This window comes from Emydura macquarii, unplaced genomic scaffold, assembly GCF_026122565.2.
Source record: "Emydura macquarii macquarii isolate MOO-44397 ecotype Brisbane River unplaced genomic scaffold, CSIRO-AGI_Emac_v2 contig_1390, whole genome shotgun sequence".
Taxonomy (NCBI): Eukaryota; Metazoa; Chordata; order Testudines; family Chelidae; genus Emydura; species Emydura macquarii.
Genome location: NW_027131527.1, coordinates 22,029,169 through 22,041,629, shown reverse-complemented (window position 1 = coordinate 22,041,629; position 12,461 = coordinate 22,029,169). Strand labels below are relative to the sequence as shown.

Genomic DNA, 12,461 nt, shown 5'->3' with positions numbered 1-12,461 from the left:
TATTAAACAGGTCTACAATATCACATCTGTGGAGGACACTACTTGAGGTAGTTCTTTCTTGAACTGTCTTTTGGATTAATTATTGTGTTCTTCCAGCATAAATGTAAGTGTATTCTGGTAACGGTAGCTTCACATAGAACTGTATTCTGTGTACATTCAGATAAAAGTGAAGTGAAGCAGCAAGGTCTGTGTGTGCCAATGCAATCAAACCAACACCACATCTAAGATATGTAACTCACACCTACAGCTTCAACACTGACCACAATTAGGGACAGTTTGGAAACCCCTTTCATACGTGGATCTGAAATACCTAGTTATCAGTGGCAGACAGAAAATGATTTGAAACAATACCCAGTCTCTGCTGCTGCACAGAAATTCCCCATGCAACAACGAGACTCACGTGAACTTGCCCCTGATAGGAGGATTTCTCCGCAAGTGAAAGAAAAGTTGAAAAGCTGAGAATGTGTTTTTACCAGTATGAACAAATAATGAAAGGATACAGCATCCATTGCTATCAAATGAAATCTCCTATTTCTTGCTTCTTCCCTGTTAACAAAAATAATAATTTTGAGTAAAAGTTCACTTTAAATAAAAAATGTTCTGATAGAAGTGACCATTACCTATCCCATTCTTCTGCTGCAATTTGTCTGTGTGCAACCTTGACCTGTTTTACTTTCTGGAATGGTTTCATGAGTAGGGCATCTTCATTACTTGTCCTACGGGTGGGAAAAAAGTAAGGAATAAATCATTCAAAAAATTTTCACATACAATATGTTCAAGTACACCGAAGTCAGCAGCTTGAATGTTATAAGGAAAAGGTTGTTAGGCTCATACCATTGTTGTACAGACTAGCACTGTTTGCCTCTTGTTCTTGTCTGTGTTAATGAAACCAGCCTTAGAAAGGGGGTGAGACTAGACTTTACTCGTGTGGAGTTGAGACCAAGTCCAGAAAGGCACCTGCTCACAGGCAACATCTATATAGAGTTGCTTACAACAGTATCTCTTGTCTAACAATACCGTCAGTCCAGAGTCACACTGTAGGAGTCATGTAGGTAGTCACACAGACATGGAACCCACTGGAGCAGGTACTGGGAGACAGGAGCATGCTCAATTCCTTCAAGTCCTATATCATACAGGTCAAAGATAGAAATATCTCATTCTCATTTAACAACTCCCCAGTTTTTCTCTATCTCTACTGCTGTATATAGATCTAGGTTCCAAAGCAGAGGGAAGAGAAGCAATATGTTCAGAGAATAAGAGTTACTGTTGGTAACCCCTTTTTCCTCCCCTCATGGTATTGCCTCCACAGAGCTCTTCTGTACCAAATTAATTAGCATGGACCTCTCTGAGGGGCATAGGCTGAGGAGCACTGTCCTCTGAACACCAATCTGTTCCATGGCAAACCAAAAATTCAACAAAACAAATAAACTTTTTAGACTAAACCTAACTACATGGGTATTTTAAAACATACTTAGATTTATTTGTCTAACATTATGGGTAAAAAGGTAAAGTCTGGTTCCATGATAGAAGACTGAGAGGTAATCAAAGACCCATAAACTGGATGCATTTATATTCTCAGTCTAATGACTGTAGGACTTGAGAGAACTAAGCACACCAATTGCTCAAAAAGGTTCTGTGGGCACATGGACAGACACACAACTCCTATATTGGGGCTTTGCGAGGCAATGTCATGAGGGGGTCTTTTTACATTTTTTCCCCACAGAGAGAATTAGTTTCATCATGTACCAATAGCAGAATGTATACATATGCTGCAAACTCTCATGAGAACACTATTGGGAGCCAAAGAGAGTGTACCAGAACAAATGGTACAGAAGATAATTTATTTGAAACAGCTCCCACTGTTTAATATTTCTTCTAACAACTAGAAAGATGTAATGTATAGTGGCACTTGGAAAAAACTAAAACTGAACAAAAAAAGAGTCAATATTTTTAATAGACGACTGCTAAAAAATACTAATAAAAAGAAAAAAGAAAAAACAATGTCTAAATTTATTTTAATGGTTAAAGGTCAGATACAAAATGCAGCCAGACATTACAAAACTCTTCCCTTTACTTCCACTACAGAAAACATAAAAGACACCTAAGAAAAGGTCCCAGAAAGGAATAGAGCCTGACAGAAGAGGAGAAGTTAAGAAAAGAGTCACAGAAACAGATCCTTGAGCAAAAATATAACTCCTGAATCAATTCTGAAAAAATCTGTAGCGCTATGAGTGAACTGTCAAGGAAGCACAGTGCCACAGCAGAAAATAAACTTCCCAATAAAAAAAGATGGTCAGACATCAAAGTTCAGGGTCACAAAGTGTATGAACTGCTAAATGAAACAAACCAAAGCTGAGCGTAAATGAGAATCTCAAAGGCTAAGTGCAATTTAACTGACCTAATTTGTTGGTCTCTAGAAGCCAAGCTTGGCAGAAAGAACAGGCTGGAAGAAATTAAATAATAATAAAGCAATGTCAATGTTTCCTGTTCATGAGGCAGGTGTTTTATTCCCACAAAGTCTGCTGCCACCTGGCCTTGGCCATTTTGATCTCTCTCTTTGCAGCTCCACAAATCCTGGTGGGTGGTAACAAAGACATAGGAAATTGAACAGAGCAGCCAAAACCCAGCAGTTGATGCTACTGCTTGGAAAAACGAAGCACTCAGTTGTGAGAAATGAGAGGTATACAGACACCAGATGGACTTGGCAGAACTGATCTTTCTCAGTTGCTCCTTGGAGAAAACATGCTCTGACAAGCCTGAGTAGGCAGTGGCATACGAATCAAATGTATATTTTTATTTTTCAGAAATAGTTTCACTATGTCAGAGTTAAAAAAACAGGGTCTTCTATATATAGATATTAGTCATTTGCATACCAGAGATGTAAATGGATAATGTCAGTATTATAATGCATTTACCTTTTATTCCTTTGGTCAGATTTCTCTCCATTCTCATCATCACTAAAATCAGAATCATAACCTCCCCGGCCACGTACCTGGAAATAATTAAGAAATAAAGGAAAATTTCACAACACAATAAAATTAGAATCTTACAAATGTAGGACTGGAAGACACATAAAGTGATCATCTAGTCCAGCCTTGTGCACTGAGTTAGGACCAAGTATAGTTAGATCATCCCTGACAGGTATTTGTCTAACCTGTTCTTAAAACCTCCAATGATGGGGATTCCACAACCTTCCTTGGAAGCCTATTCCAGTGCTTACCTATCCTTATAGTTAGAAAGTTTTCCTAACATCTAACCTAAATCTCGCTTGCGGCAGATTGAGGGTTTGTCTACATGGTACTACAATCCAGATTATAAGGGTGTGAACTGTAGAGTGTTCTGTGTTGCACTCTAATTGTCCATGTAGACCCTGCTGGCGCAAAGTAAAAGGTACATAGTTTCCCATTTCAGGATTACATCAGTGCAAACTAGATCAATTTTGCAAACTAAAAGGTGACTATATCAACACAAATTAGGTATCTTTTTAGTTGGTGCCAGAAGGGGCAGTTATAGCACAACTTGTTAGTGAGCAGCAGCCATACTGGTTCTGCTCATTGTCAAAGACACAATACTGGACTAGATGGCTATTGGGTCAGTCTGGAAATTCCTACATTTCTATAACCGTTACCCTCAGACAACAACTTGAGAAAACATATAATCCTTACACTTTGCCTAGAAGGTTAACAAGCTGGGATTCCACTGAATGCACAGGAGAATCAAATATCAAAGCCAGTGCTCTTCCAGTCTCCAAATGCTCAAAGCTGTGAATTCTTACTGTGACGTTCCCCTCTGCAATCTGGGCTGGTGTATAGCTGTCACTTCAATCCCTCACTCCTGGGGCCCGTCTTGCACTTGCCCCCAATGTGTGAAACGCCCCCCTCCCCCCTCCAAAATCAGCCCACATACAGCCTCCTGCAAGCAAGCAGTCCTTAATTTAGTGAGTGAGAGCTTCTGGCCAGCCACTCATGAGATTATGCAATGGTGTGACACCCCCCCCCCCCCCAGCCACTATCCCCAATCTCAGATGCAACCCTAGGAACTGCCATTTTACAGAGTTCAGTGCTGCCCACTGAACACTGCAAGCTTATATGTTCATCAGTTTATCAAAGAAATTGATATGCACCAGCTCTGTCACTTTAAATGAAGTCTCTACACACACCCAAACTACATGCACTTCTTTAGGCAAAACAAACAAGTAAGTTTATTAAGTACAGAAATATTTTAAGTGATTATAAGCAGAAGAATATAAATCAGATTTAATCAGGATGAAATAAAAGCAAATCGCATTCTAAACTAGGCTTAACAATTTCAGTAGCCTTACAGTCTTAGATGGTTCTCACCACAGGCTGGTTGGTTGGCCTCCAACCAGGCTCTCCCCTGTGGTCAATGCTTCAATTGCTTGAAGTTATTCATAGTTGGGTTGCAAGAGGGAGCGCAAGAGAGACTAAAATGTCCCCCCTTATCAACATTAGCCACTCTCAGGTGCCTCACCCCCCACTTTCAGGGTCAAGTGATCACTGTATTTTTTGGTCTTCTCCACATCCTGAGTCAATGAGCATTGCCTTATCAGGTACTATAGTAAATGAAACAATGAATTCACACTACATTGGCTCTTTTGGGTAATGTTAATCACTAATTTGGCTCCTGACCCACTGAGGTCTGAGTGTCAGTGCTTTAGACCATATTTCAGTGACAAATTTGACAGTCATTTGTCAGTCCACTCACCTACATGACCAAATGCACTCAAGATGATACTCAACTGGAGAAAGCTTTGTTACTTCCAGGCCATGATCTAAAACTCTATATAGGTACAAGAGCAGAGTTAGACAACCACTGTAAAAACACCTGTGGTACGTCAATACTAGCAGCTCAAATGTTGTTATCACAAGTGGAGCTACCCAACTGGCAGACCCATAGCAGAAAAAGTACTTGCTTGGACAATGCCTGAGACAGTATTGAAGAAATGCCCTAACATGATGTTAGGATGCACTGGGATACTAATTTTTGGATGAGATATAAAGTACTAATCTTTGAAAGTCTCCCACTCAAATACTGACTTGCCATACTCTGCTTGTGAGGTCTGCAGAATCACAATATTAGTTGGTATCAACCCAACTTTGCAAAATTCTACTTCCCCAGCAATATAATATTTTTACCACAAGACTAGTACAATATAATTAGTATTTTTATTATTAATCTTCATGGTAAAAGGCAGACAAGCAGTCTTTGTGCCTGGGATCATAAATTTTCATGACAATTTTGCAAGGTTATATCAATGTATCTTTATTTTATCATGTACCAATAAATTAAATTTTCAACTAAAGGAAACATTTTATCATGCTCCCTTTATCTGCTTTGCTGAGCTTGAGGCCTTCTCTACTCTACAAAGATAAGTCGACCTATGTTAGGTCGATTTACAGCAACCACATAAATTACTGCAGTGGCTGATGTCTACATTACCCTCCTTGGGTCAGTGGTTCACGTCCTCACCAGAAGCGTTTACACCAAACTAAGAGGGGCAGTGTGGGGGAGCTGAGAGCCTGGATTCTCAGCTCCCGTGGTAGCTGCCTCCCAGGAGCCCAGCTGCCTGCCCTCTCTCAGCTCCCCATTCCCCACTGGGAATGGAGTCCAGCTGCCTGGGTTTCTTGTCCCCCACTGGGAGTGGGGTCCAGAAGCTGGACTCTAGCTGCCCTGCTTTCTTATCAATTTCATAGCTCCAGCAGAGCCATGAAATTGACAAGAATGATAGCCAATATAAGGAACGCAGTGTCTATACAGACACTGCATCACCCTAACTACACTGACATAGACCCTATACCTCTTGTTGAGGTGGTTTTATTATGTCAGCATAGCAGGAGAATTACATCAACAGGAGGAACATTTCAGCATGTACACTTCTGTTTTGTTGACAAAATGTGACTTTTTTGTACCAAGGAGAAAAAACTTTTTTTTTTAGGAAGGAAACAAAAAACAGAAACTGTGAAATTAAAATAAGTGACTCCAACTATATTTTGTTACCAATTTAAACCAAGAACATTTAAATCAGCCCAACTTGTTGGCTCAGTTAACAGACTGGTGTATACATCTCACACAAATTATTATCAGCAATAGCACCCAGATTGGTCACCTCAACAGAACAGAATAGGCATTATAGCAGAACTACTTTCACCCCAGATGGAGAAGAGATGGGAACCTACCTACACTGGGGCAAGGCACACTGGTGGAATGGGAAAGGTGTAAAGATGTTAGCAAAATAAAGAGTCAAAAAAGTTTTAATAAATACAGTTCTCAAATGATAAAGGCAAAAGCAAGAAGATAAAGGTAGATACTAAAAAGACCAAAGGATCAAGAACATAGCTTTGTAGAGAATCATTTGTAGAGAATCATTGCCAAAACAAATTTTCATGCTTCAGGAACATACCAAGTCCCCTGTGCATGTCACAGACAATGTAGGGTCAGAAGCTGACAGAGGAGTCGGAGGACGGCAGAAGAGTGAGGACCTCCTGCATGTTATAGTTGGATGCTCCCAAAATCAGGCAGCCCATTCGCCTTACTGGCGTTATTTCTTGCCAGGCTCCGCAACGGGGCCAACGGCTCACAAGTTGCAGCAGGGGACGATTTTGCACCTTTCTCGTCGGCATAAACACAGCACCCCCCACCCCCGTCTAATGAACAGCCTCTCTCCCATCCCCCGTGAACGTTGCCCCTCGACGAGGGAGGTCTCCCTGCTGCACATCCTTCCCCCGTGAGCGCCCCAGCCACTCGGTGGGAGCCAGTGGCTGCCCCGGGCCCCGCTCTCCCCGCCCCGGGCCAGTGACGGGAGCAGTTGGTTACTCACGGCCTGAGAGAGCGCCATGGTTGCCGGCTGTTCGCGGCCTGGCTCGGCCGGCCTGGCTCAGTCAGCGCCCCTTGGCGAGGGAAGGGCCCGGACGCGAACCGGCTGGGGGTTGGGCGCTTCCAGCCCCGAGCAAGAAGCGCGAGGCGGGCCTGGCACCCACAGCGGCGCCGGCGTCCCTCCGCGTGAAAGGCCCGGCCGGAAACCGAGGCAGGGGCAGGACAGAACCGGGCCCGGGAAAAGGGCAAGGCTTAGCGGCCCGGCCGGGGGCTCCCTCAGCGCCCTACGAGATACGCGACCCTGCCGGGCTGGCGAGGCTCCATCCCAGGAACGGAGCTGCCTGTGGGGAGAAAGACACTCCCTCGCTGCCGGGGAGTTTCCTACGCGGGCCCTCGTAGGGGACTGGAAGCGAACCAAGGCCGACGGAGCTCGCCCAGCGAGCAAGTGAATGGGCGTGATTCGAACACAGAGCCGGGTCGGGCGATGGAGAAACCGCCCCGAGCACTGCGGAGGCATGAAACTGACCAAGGCCGGGAGCAGTGGCAGAGAGCGAAGCAAGACTAGAAGGAGAGGGGGTGAAGTTAAATAAAACCTCCTCTGCATCAGGGACGGGAGCTGTCCTGAGCGTGCTCAGGAATCCCTGGCCCCTCTGACGCTGCCTGCTGCTCTCTTTCCAGCAACCTGCAATCAGTGGCGGAGAGCTTCGTGCTCCTCCTAGGCAATATGCGGCTACCCTACGTGATCGGGCTTTGCTAGGGTTCTCTGTGTTCAAGTACTGAGGGACTTATGCGGATTTCAGGCCTGACGTGCTTTTATTGCTTCTTAATACTGCTGCAGCCTTCCTGGCCACACAATTTGCAGAAGACTTTGGTAGACACTAAGCTCTGCGCATCATCCTGCTGCCAGCCTCCTCTGGAGAAAGTGTACTGTAGGGGAGACAGTAAAAAAGAAACCTGAGTGTCAGGAATTTGCCAATGTATTGAGTTAGAAGAAAAATACTACATAAACAGGGTTCCCTTTGTTCGCACTACACCACCATATCAGGGACTGTCCTCTCTCCTGCTGGTATGATAAAGCCTGGGGGAATTCCTAGAGCAATGGGGGTGGAATAACTTCCCTTAGTGACCCCAGGAGAGGAAGACAATCCATTTCAGGTGGATCCTGAACCCTAAGAATACTTGCTATTGAAGAAATTCCCCAGGCAACAGATGGAGTCTCTCACTGGAAAGTGATTGTTGGGATACTCCTCACAATCTCCCCTACTCCTGTGGCTTTGGAAAGAGGCGGGGAGAGGGTATAGTTTTGGGTAACTTCCTTCATTCATGTCTCGGAGAAGCTATCAGCCTAGGACAGAGGTTGTCAAACTTTGTTGGTGTGACAACATTTTGAGACAATGGATCCGCTTTTCTTCCCATTCACAATTGCACAACGTTCCTAATCTACAGTAATTCACAATTACATAGCATCCATAAAGCAACTACAGTAACTGCTTACATGAAAAAGTAATATAAGCTATTATGTATATATAAAGTATTTTAGCTGTTTTTCTTTTTTAACAAAATGTTACAGTTAGAAATAAGGAGGAAAGGCGAGCATTAGGACATCATATACAGCAATTAGGTGGCATGGAGGCTGTGATTCTATCCCCTATGGAAAGGAGGTCATGTAATGCTTCAAACAGCATTATATGACTACTACTGAAGTTAAAGCACACCCTAGCTAGCGAACAGGAGCTAGTGAATAAGGGCAGCTAACAGGGAAGTTTTGCGAGGGAGTCCTCCAGATGACGAAGGAGTGACTGTGACCCTTGGGGTGAATTTGTGGTCTGTAATGTGGGTGTTTGTGGTATGCTTGCTGTTTGACTGAAGTATATCGAGTTGGCCGGTTTGGAAGGGACCATGTGCTGATCCTAGCAACCTGCTAGATAAGGCTGAGAACTTCTTAATGAGACTTTGATCCCCAAATCCTTTCGAACCCATCAACCCTTAACCAGAGGGTGGGGCTACTCAGGGAAAACCAGAGTTTAAAAAGCCTACTTCTAAGCGACCAGAGGAGCTAGCTAACAGGAGTTTTGCGAGGGAGTTTAAAGGGGGAGTGGGAGAGTTGCGGGGTAGATACACTTCATTAACATTCTGTAAACTAAAGACAGTAACACCACCGCCCCTGATTAAAAAAACAACAATAAAAGAAAGAGCTGCAGGAGTAAAAAGGGAATGCAGGCAGAAGTCCAGCAACAGAGTGGGGGTTATCCAGTTTATTGCACTGAATACACCATATATGATTACCTGTCCTATGGGCTGATGGCATATGCATACTTCGGTGCAAGGAGTTCATGGCCGTCAGAGACCACATATGGGCTTTGGAGACCAGGGTGGCTGAACTGGAGGAGCTAAGGGAGACAGAGGTACATAGATGAGACTTTCTGGGACACAGCAGAACAGTTCCACCCCCAGTATGATAGCCTCTGTACTGTTAAGGAGGATGAAAATCTCAGGGATGGAGAACATCAAACTGGAGCGGAGAGAAACAATTCTATAGTTGGGACCCTCCTTCCAGATGATGTCATGGTATCCTCTTGCACTGAGAATACCTCTCCGGGGGAGGGAACTCCAGTTATTAGGAAAAGACAGGTAATAGTAATAGAGAGCTTGATCATTAGAAACATAGCTGGGTTTGTGATAAATGGGAGAACTGCATAGTGACTTGCCTGCCAGGTGTGAAGGTTGCAGATCCCTTGAGACATCTAGACTGACTTATGTGTAGTGCTGAGGAGGAATCGGTTGTCATGGTACATCTAGGTACCAATGACATAGGGAAGGACAGGACAGAGGTCCTGAAGGCCAAATTTAGGCTGCTAGGTAAGAGATTGAAGTCCAGGACCTCCATGGTAGCAATCTCTGAAATGCTTCCAATTCCATGTGCAGGGTCAGTTAGACAGGCAGAACTGCAGGGTTTCAATGCATGGATGAGAAGATGGTATAGGGAGGAGGGGTTTAGATTTATTAGGAACTGGGGAACCTTTTGGGAAAGGGGAACCTATACATAAAGGATTGTCTCCACCTAAACCAAAATGGAATCGGATTGCTGGAACATAACATTAAAAAGGTCGTAGAGCAGTTTTTGAACTAAGGGCTGGGGGAAAGCTAACAGGTGTGGACAAGCACGTGTTTTGAACAGAGACACCCCTTAGGGAGGATATATTAATGGAGATTTTCTATACCCTAGTAAAGAGCAGAGGATGGACGGGGGTAAAACATGGGTAGGATCTAATGAGAAACAGTCAAATGAAAAAGAGTCCCATTCAATTACATCACTGTAGGAGAGCAGGGCCCTCTTCCACTGTCAATCTCCAAGGGAGGCTGTGCCTCTTTTCTACACAGTCCTAGGACGACAGTTTGCCAACAGGGGAAGTTAGCAGTCTCTAGGGCTCCAACCCTCTGGCACGCTACAGCAGTAGTGAGTCTGTAAGCCCAAGGTAGGGCAGGGCACCAAACAATCATAGGGGCCCAGGCAGGGGTGAGCACCAACACAATCTAGGCCTAGTGAGAAAAGTCTGCCACTCCAGGGTTGGGGTGGCAGAGGGTAAGGGAACCTGGCCCCATCCTACTCCACTGGGTCCCTAACAGTGGTGGAGCATTCCACCACTGGATCGGTAGGGTCTGGCTGAAACACACTGACCAATGCTCGGGCAAGAGCAGAGTTGGACTATAGTTGGGTATCCCTGATCTATTTCCTACACAGCCTTTGTAGTGTACCTGCAGCTCAGGTTGTCCTCCATCATTCCATGGTACACTGCAAGCGGCAGCCCCGGCAGCTCCTCTGGCTCCCGGTTGGTTGATGACCCAGGCCAGTCCTCAGGCAGTAGCCCCAGCAGTTCCTCTGGCTCTTGGAGATAGCAGGATTCATTGGTCCTCCTCAGCAGCTCCCCTCCCCTCCCCAACTGAGCTGCAGGGCACAGCTTTTGTACTTCCTGTATCTCTCCTGCTACTCCTGCTTCCAGCGAGGCAGGCATGGCTTTCTTGGTTCCACCCACCAGGGGGCATCTGGCCCTCCCTTGCTGTCAATCTCCGAGGAAAGCCACACCTTTTTGTTACAATCACATAATGGCAGACAGCTAAAAAGTGACCATTTTTAAAGTGCTTCTATACAAATGCTAGAAGTCTAAATACTAAGATGGGTGAACTTGAGCGCCTCATATTAAATGAGGATATTAATATAATAGGCATCACAGAAACTTGGTGGAAAGAGGATAATCAATGGGACACAGTAATACCAGGGTACAAAATATATTGGAAGGACAGAATAGGTCATACTGGTGAGGGAGTGGCACTATATGTGAAAGAAAGCATAGAGTCAAATGAACTAAAAATCTTAAATGAACCAAACTGTTCCATAGAATCTCTATGGATAGTAATTCCATGCTTAAATAATAAGAACATAGCAGGAGGATATACTACCGATCACCTGACTAGGATAGTGATAGTGACTGTGAAATGCTCAGGGAGATTATAGAGGCTATACAAATAAAACGCTCAATAATAATGGAGAATTTCAACTATCCCCATAATGACTGTATACTTGTCACCTCAGGACAGGATGCAGAGATAAAATTTCTTGACATCTTAAATGACTGTTTCTTGGACCTGGTAACCACAAGAGGAGAAGCAATTCTTGATTCAGTCCTAAGTGGAGCAGAGGATCTGGTCCAAGAGGTGAATATAGCTGAACCATAACCATATGACCATAACATAATACAATTTAACATCTCAGTGGGAGGAGGGGGGTAACACCAAAGCAGCCCACCACAGTAGCATTTAATTTCAGAAAGGGGAACTATACAAAAATTAGGAAGTTAGTTAAATAGAAATTAAAAGGTACAGTGCCAAAAGTGAAATCCCTCCAAGTGCATGAAAATGTTTTAAAGAAACCATAATAAAGGCTCAATTTAAATATATACCCCAAATTAAAAAACATAGTAAAAGTGCCCCTGTGGCTAAACAATAAAGTAAACAAAGCAGTTAGAGGCAAAAAGGCATCCTTTAAAAAGTGGAAGTTAAAACCTATTGAGGAAAATAGAAAGGAGCATAAACTCTGGCAAATGAAGTCTAAAAATATAATTAGGAAGGCCAAAAAGAATTTGAAGAATTTGAAAAAAGAATTTAAAAAAGAATTTTAAGCCAAAGACTTAAAAAGTAACAGCAAAAACTTTTTAAGTACATCAGAAGCAGGAAGCCTGCTAAACAGCCAGTGGGGCCATCAGACAATCAAGATGCTAAAGGAGCACTCAAGGAAGATACAGCAATTGTGGAGAAACTAAATGAATTCTTTGCATCAGTCTTTATGGCTGAGGATGTTAAGGAGATTCCCAAACCTGGTCCTTTCTTTTTAGGTGACTGATTGAGGTGTCATTAGAGGAGGTTTTGGAACAAATTGATAAATTAAACAGTAATAAGTCACCAGGACCAGATGGATCCACCAAAGGGTTCTAATCTAAAGGAACCCAGATGTAAAATTGCAGAACTATTAACTGTGTATGCAATCTATCATTTAAATCAGCTTCTGTACCAGATGACTGGAGGATAGCTAATGTGACACCAATTTTTAAAAAAGACTCCAGAGGTGATCC

The 12,461-nt window shown here is 43.7% G+C and overlaps 1 protein-coding gene across 3 annotated transcripts in view; it reads right to left on the bottom strand.

The window, feature by feature from the left end:
- LOC137156149 (protein FRA10AC1) overlaps nt 1–7,013 on the bottom strand; it is a 55,618-nt gene extending 48,605 nt beyond the window's left edge. Inside the window, exons 1-5 of one of the 3 annotated variants that reach the window (XM_067552854.1) lie at nt 6,839–7,013; nt 4,726–4,800; nt 2,916–2,992; nt 621–716; nt 501–546 (exon numbers count right to left, since the gene is read on the bottom strand). In XM_067552854.1, the coding sequence (XP_067408955.1) occupies nt 501–546; nt 621–691 (117 nt within the window). In that variant the 5' untranslated portion in view covers nt 692–716; nt 2,916–2,992; nt 4,726–4,800; nt 6,839–7,013. Of the gene's footprint in view, nt 1–500; nt 547–620; nt 717–2,915; nt 2,993–4,725; nt 4,801–6,197; nt 6,217–6,838 lie in introns of those variants that run through there. The other 2 variants (XM_067552853.1, XM_067552855.1) reach the window with 2 other exon arrangements.
- Nucleotides 7,014–12,461: the final 5,448 nt, after the last annotated feature.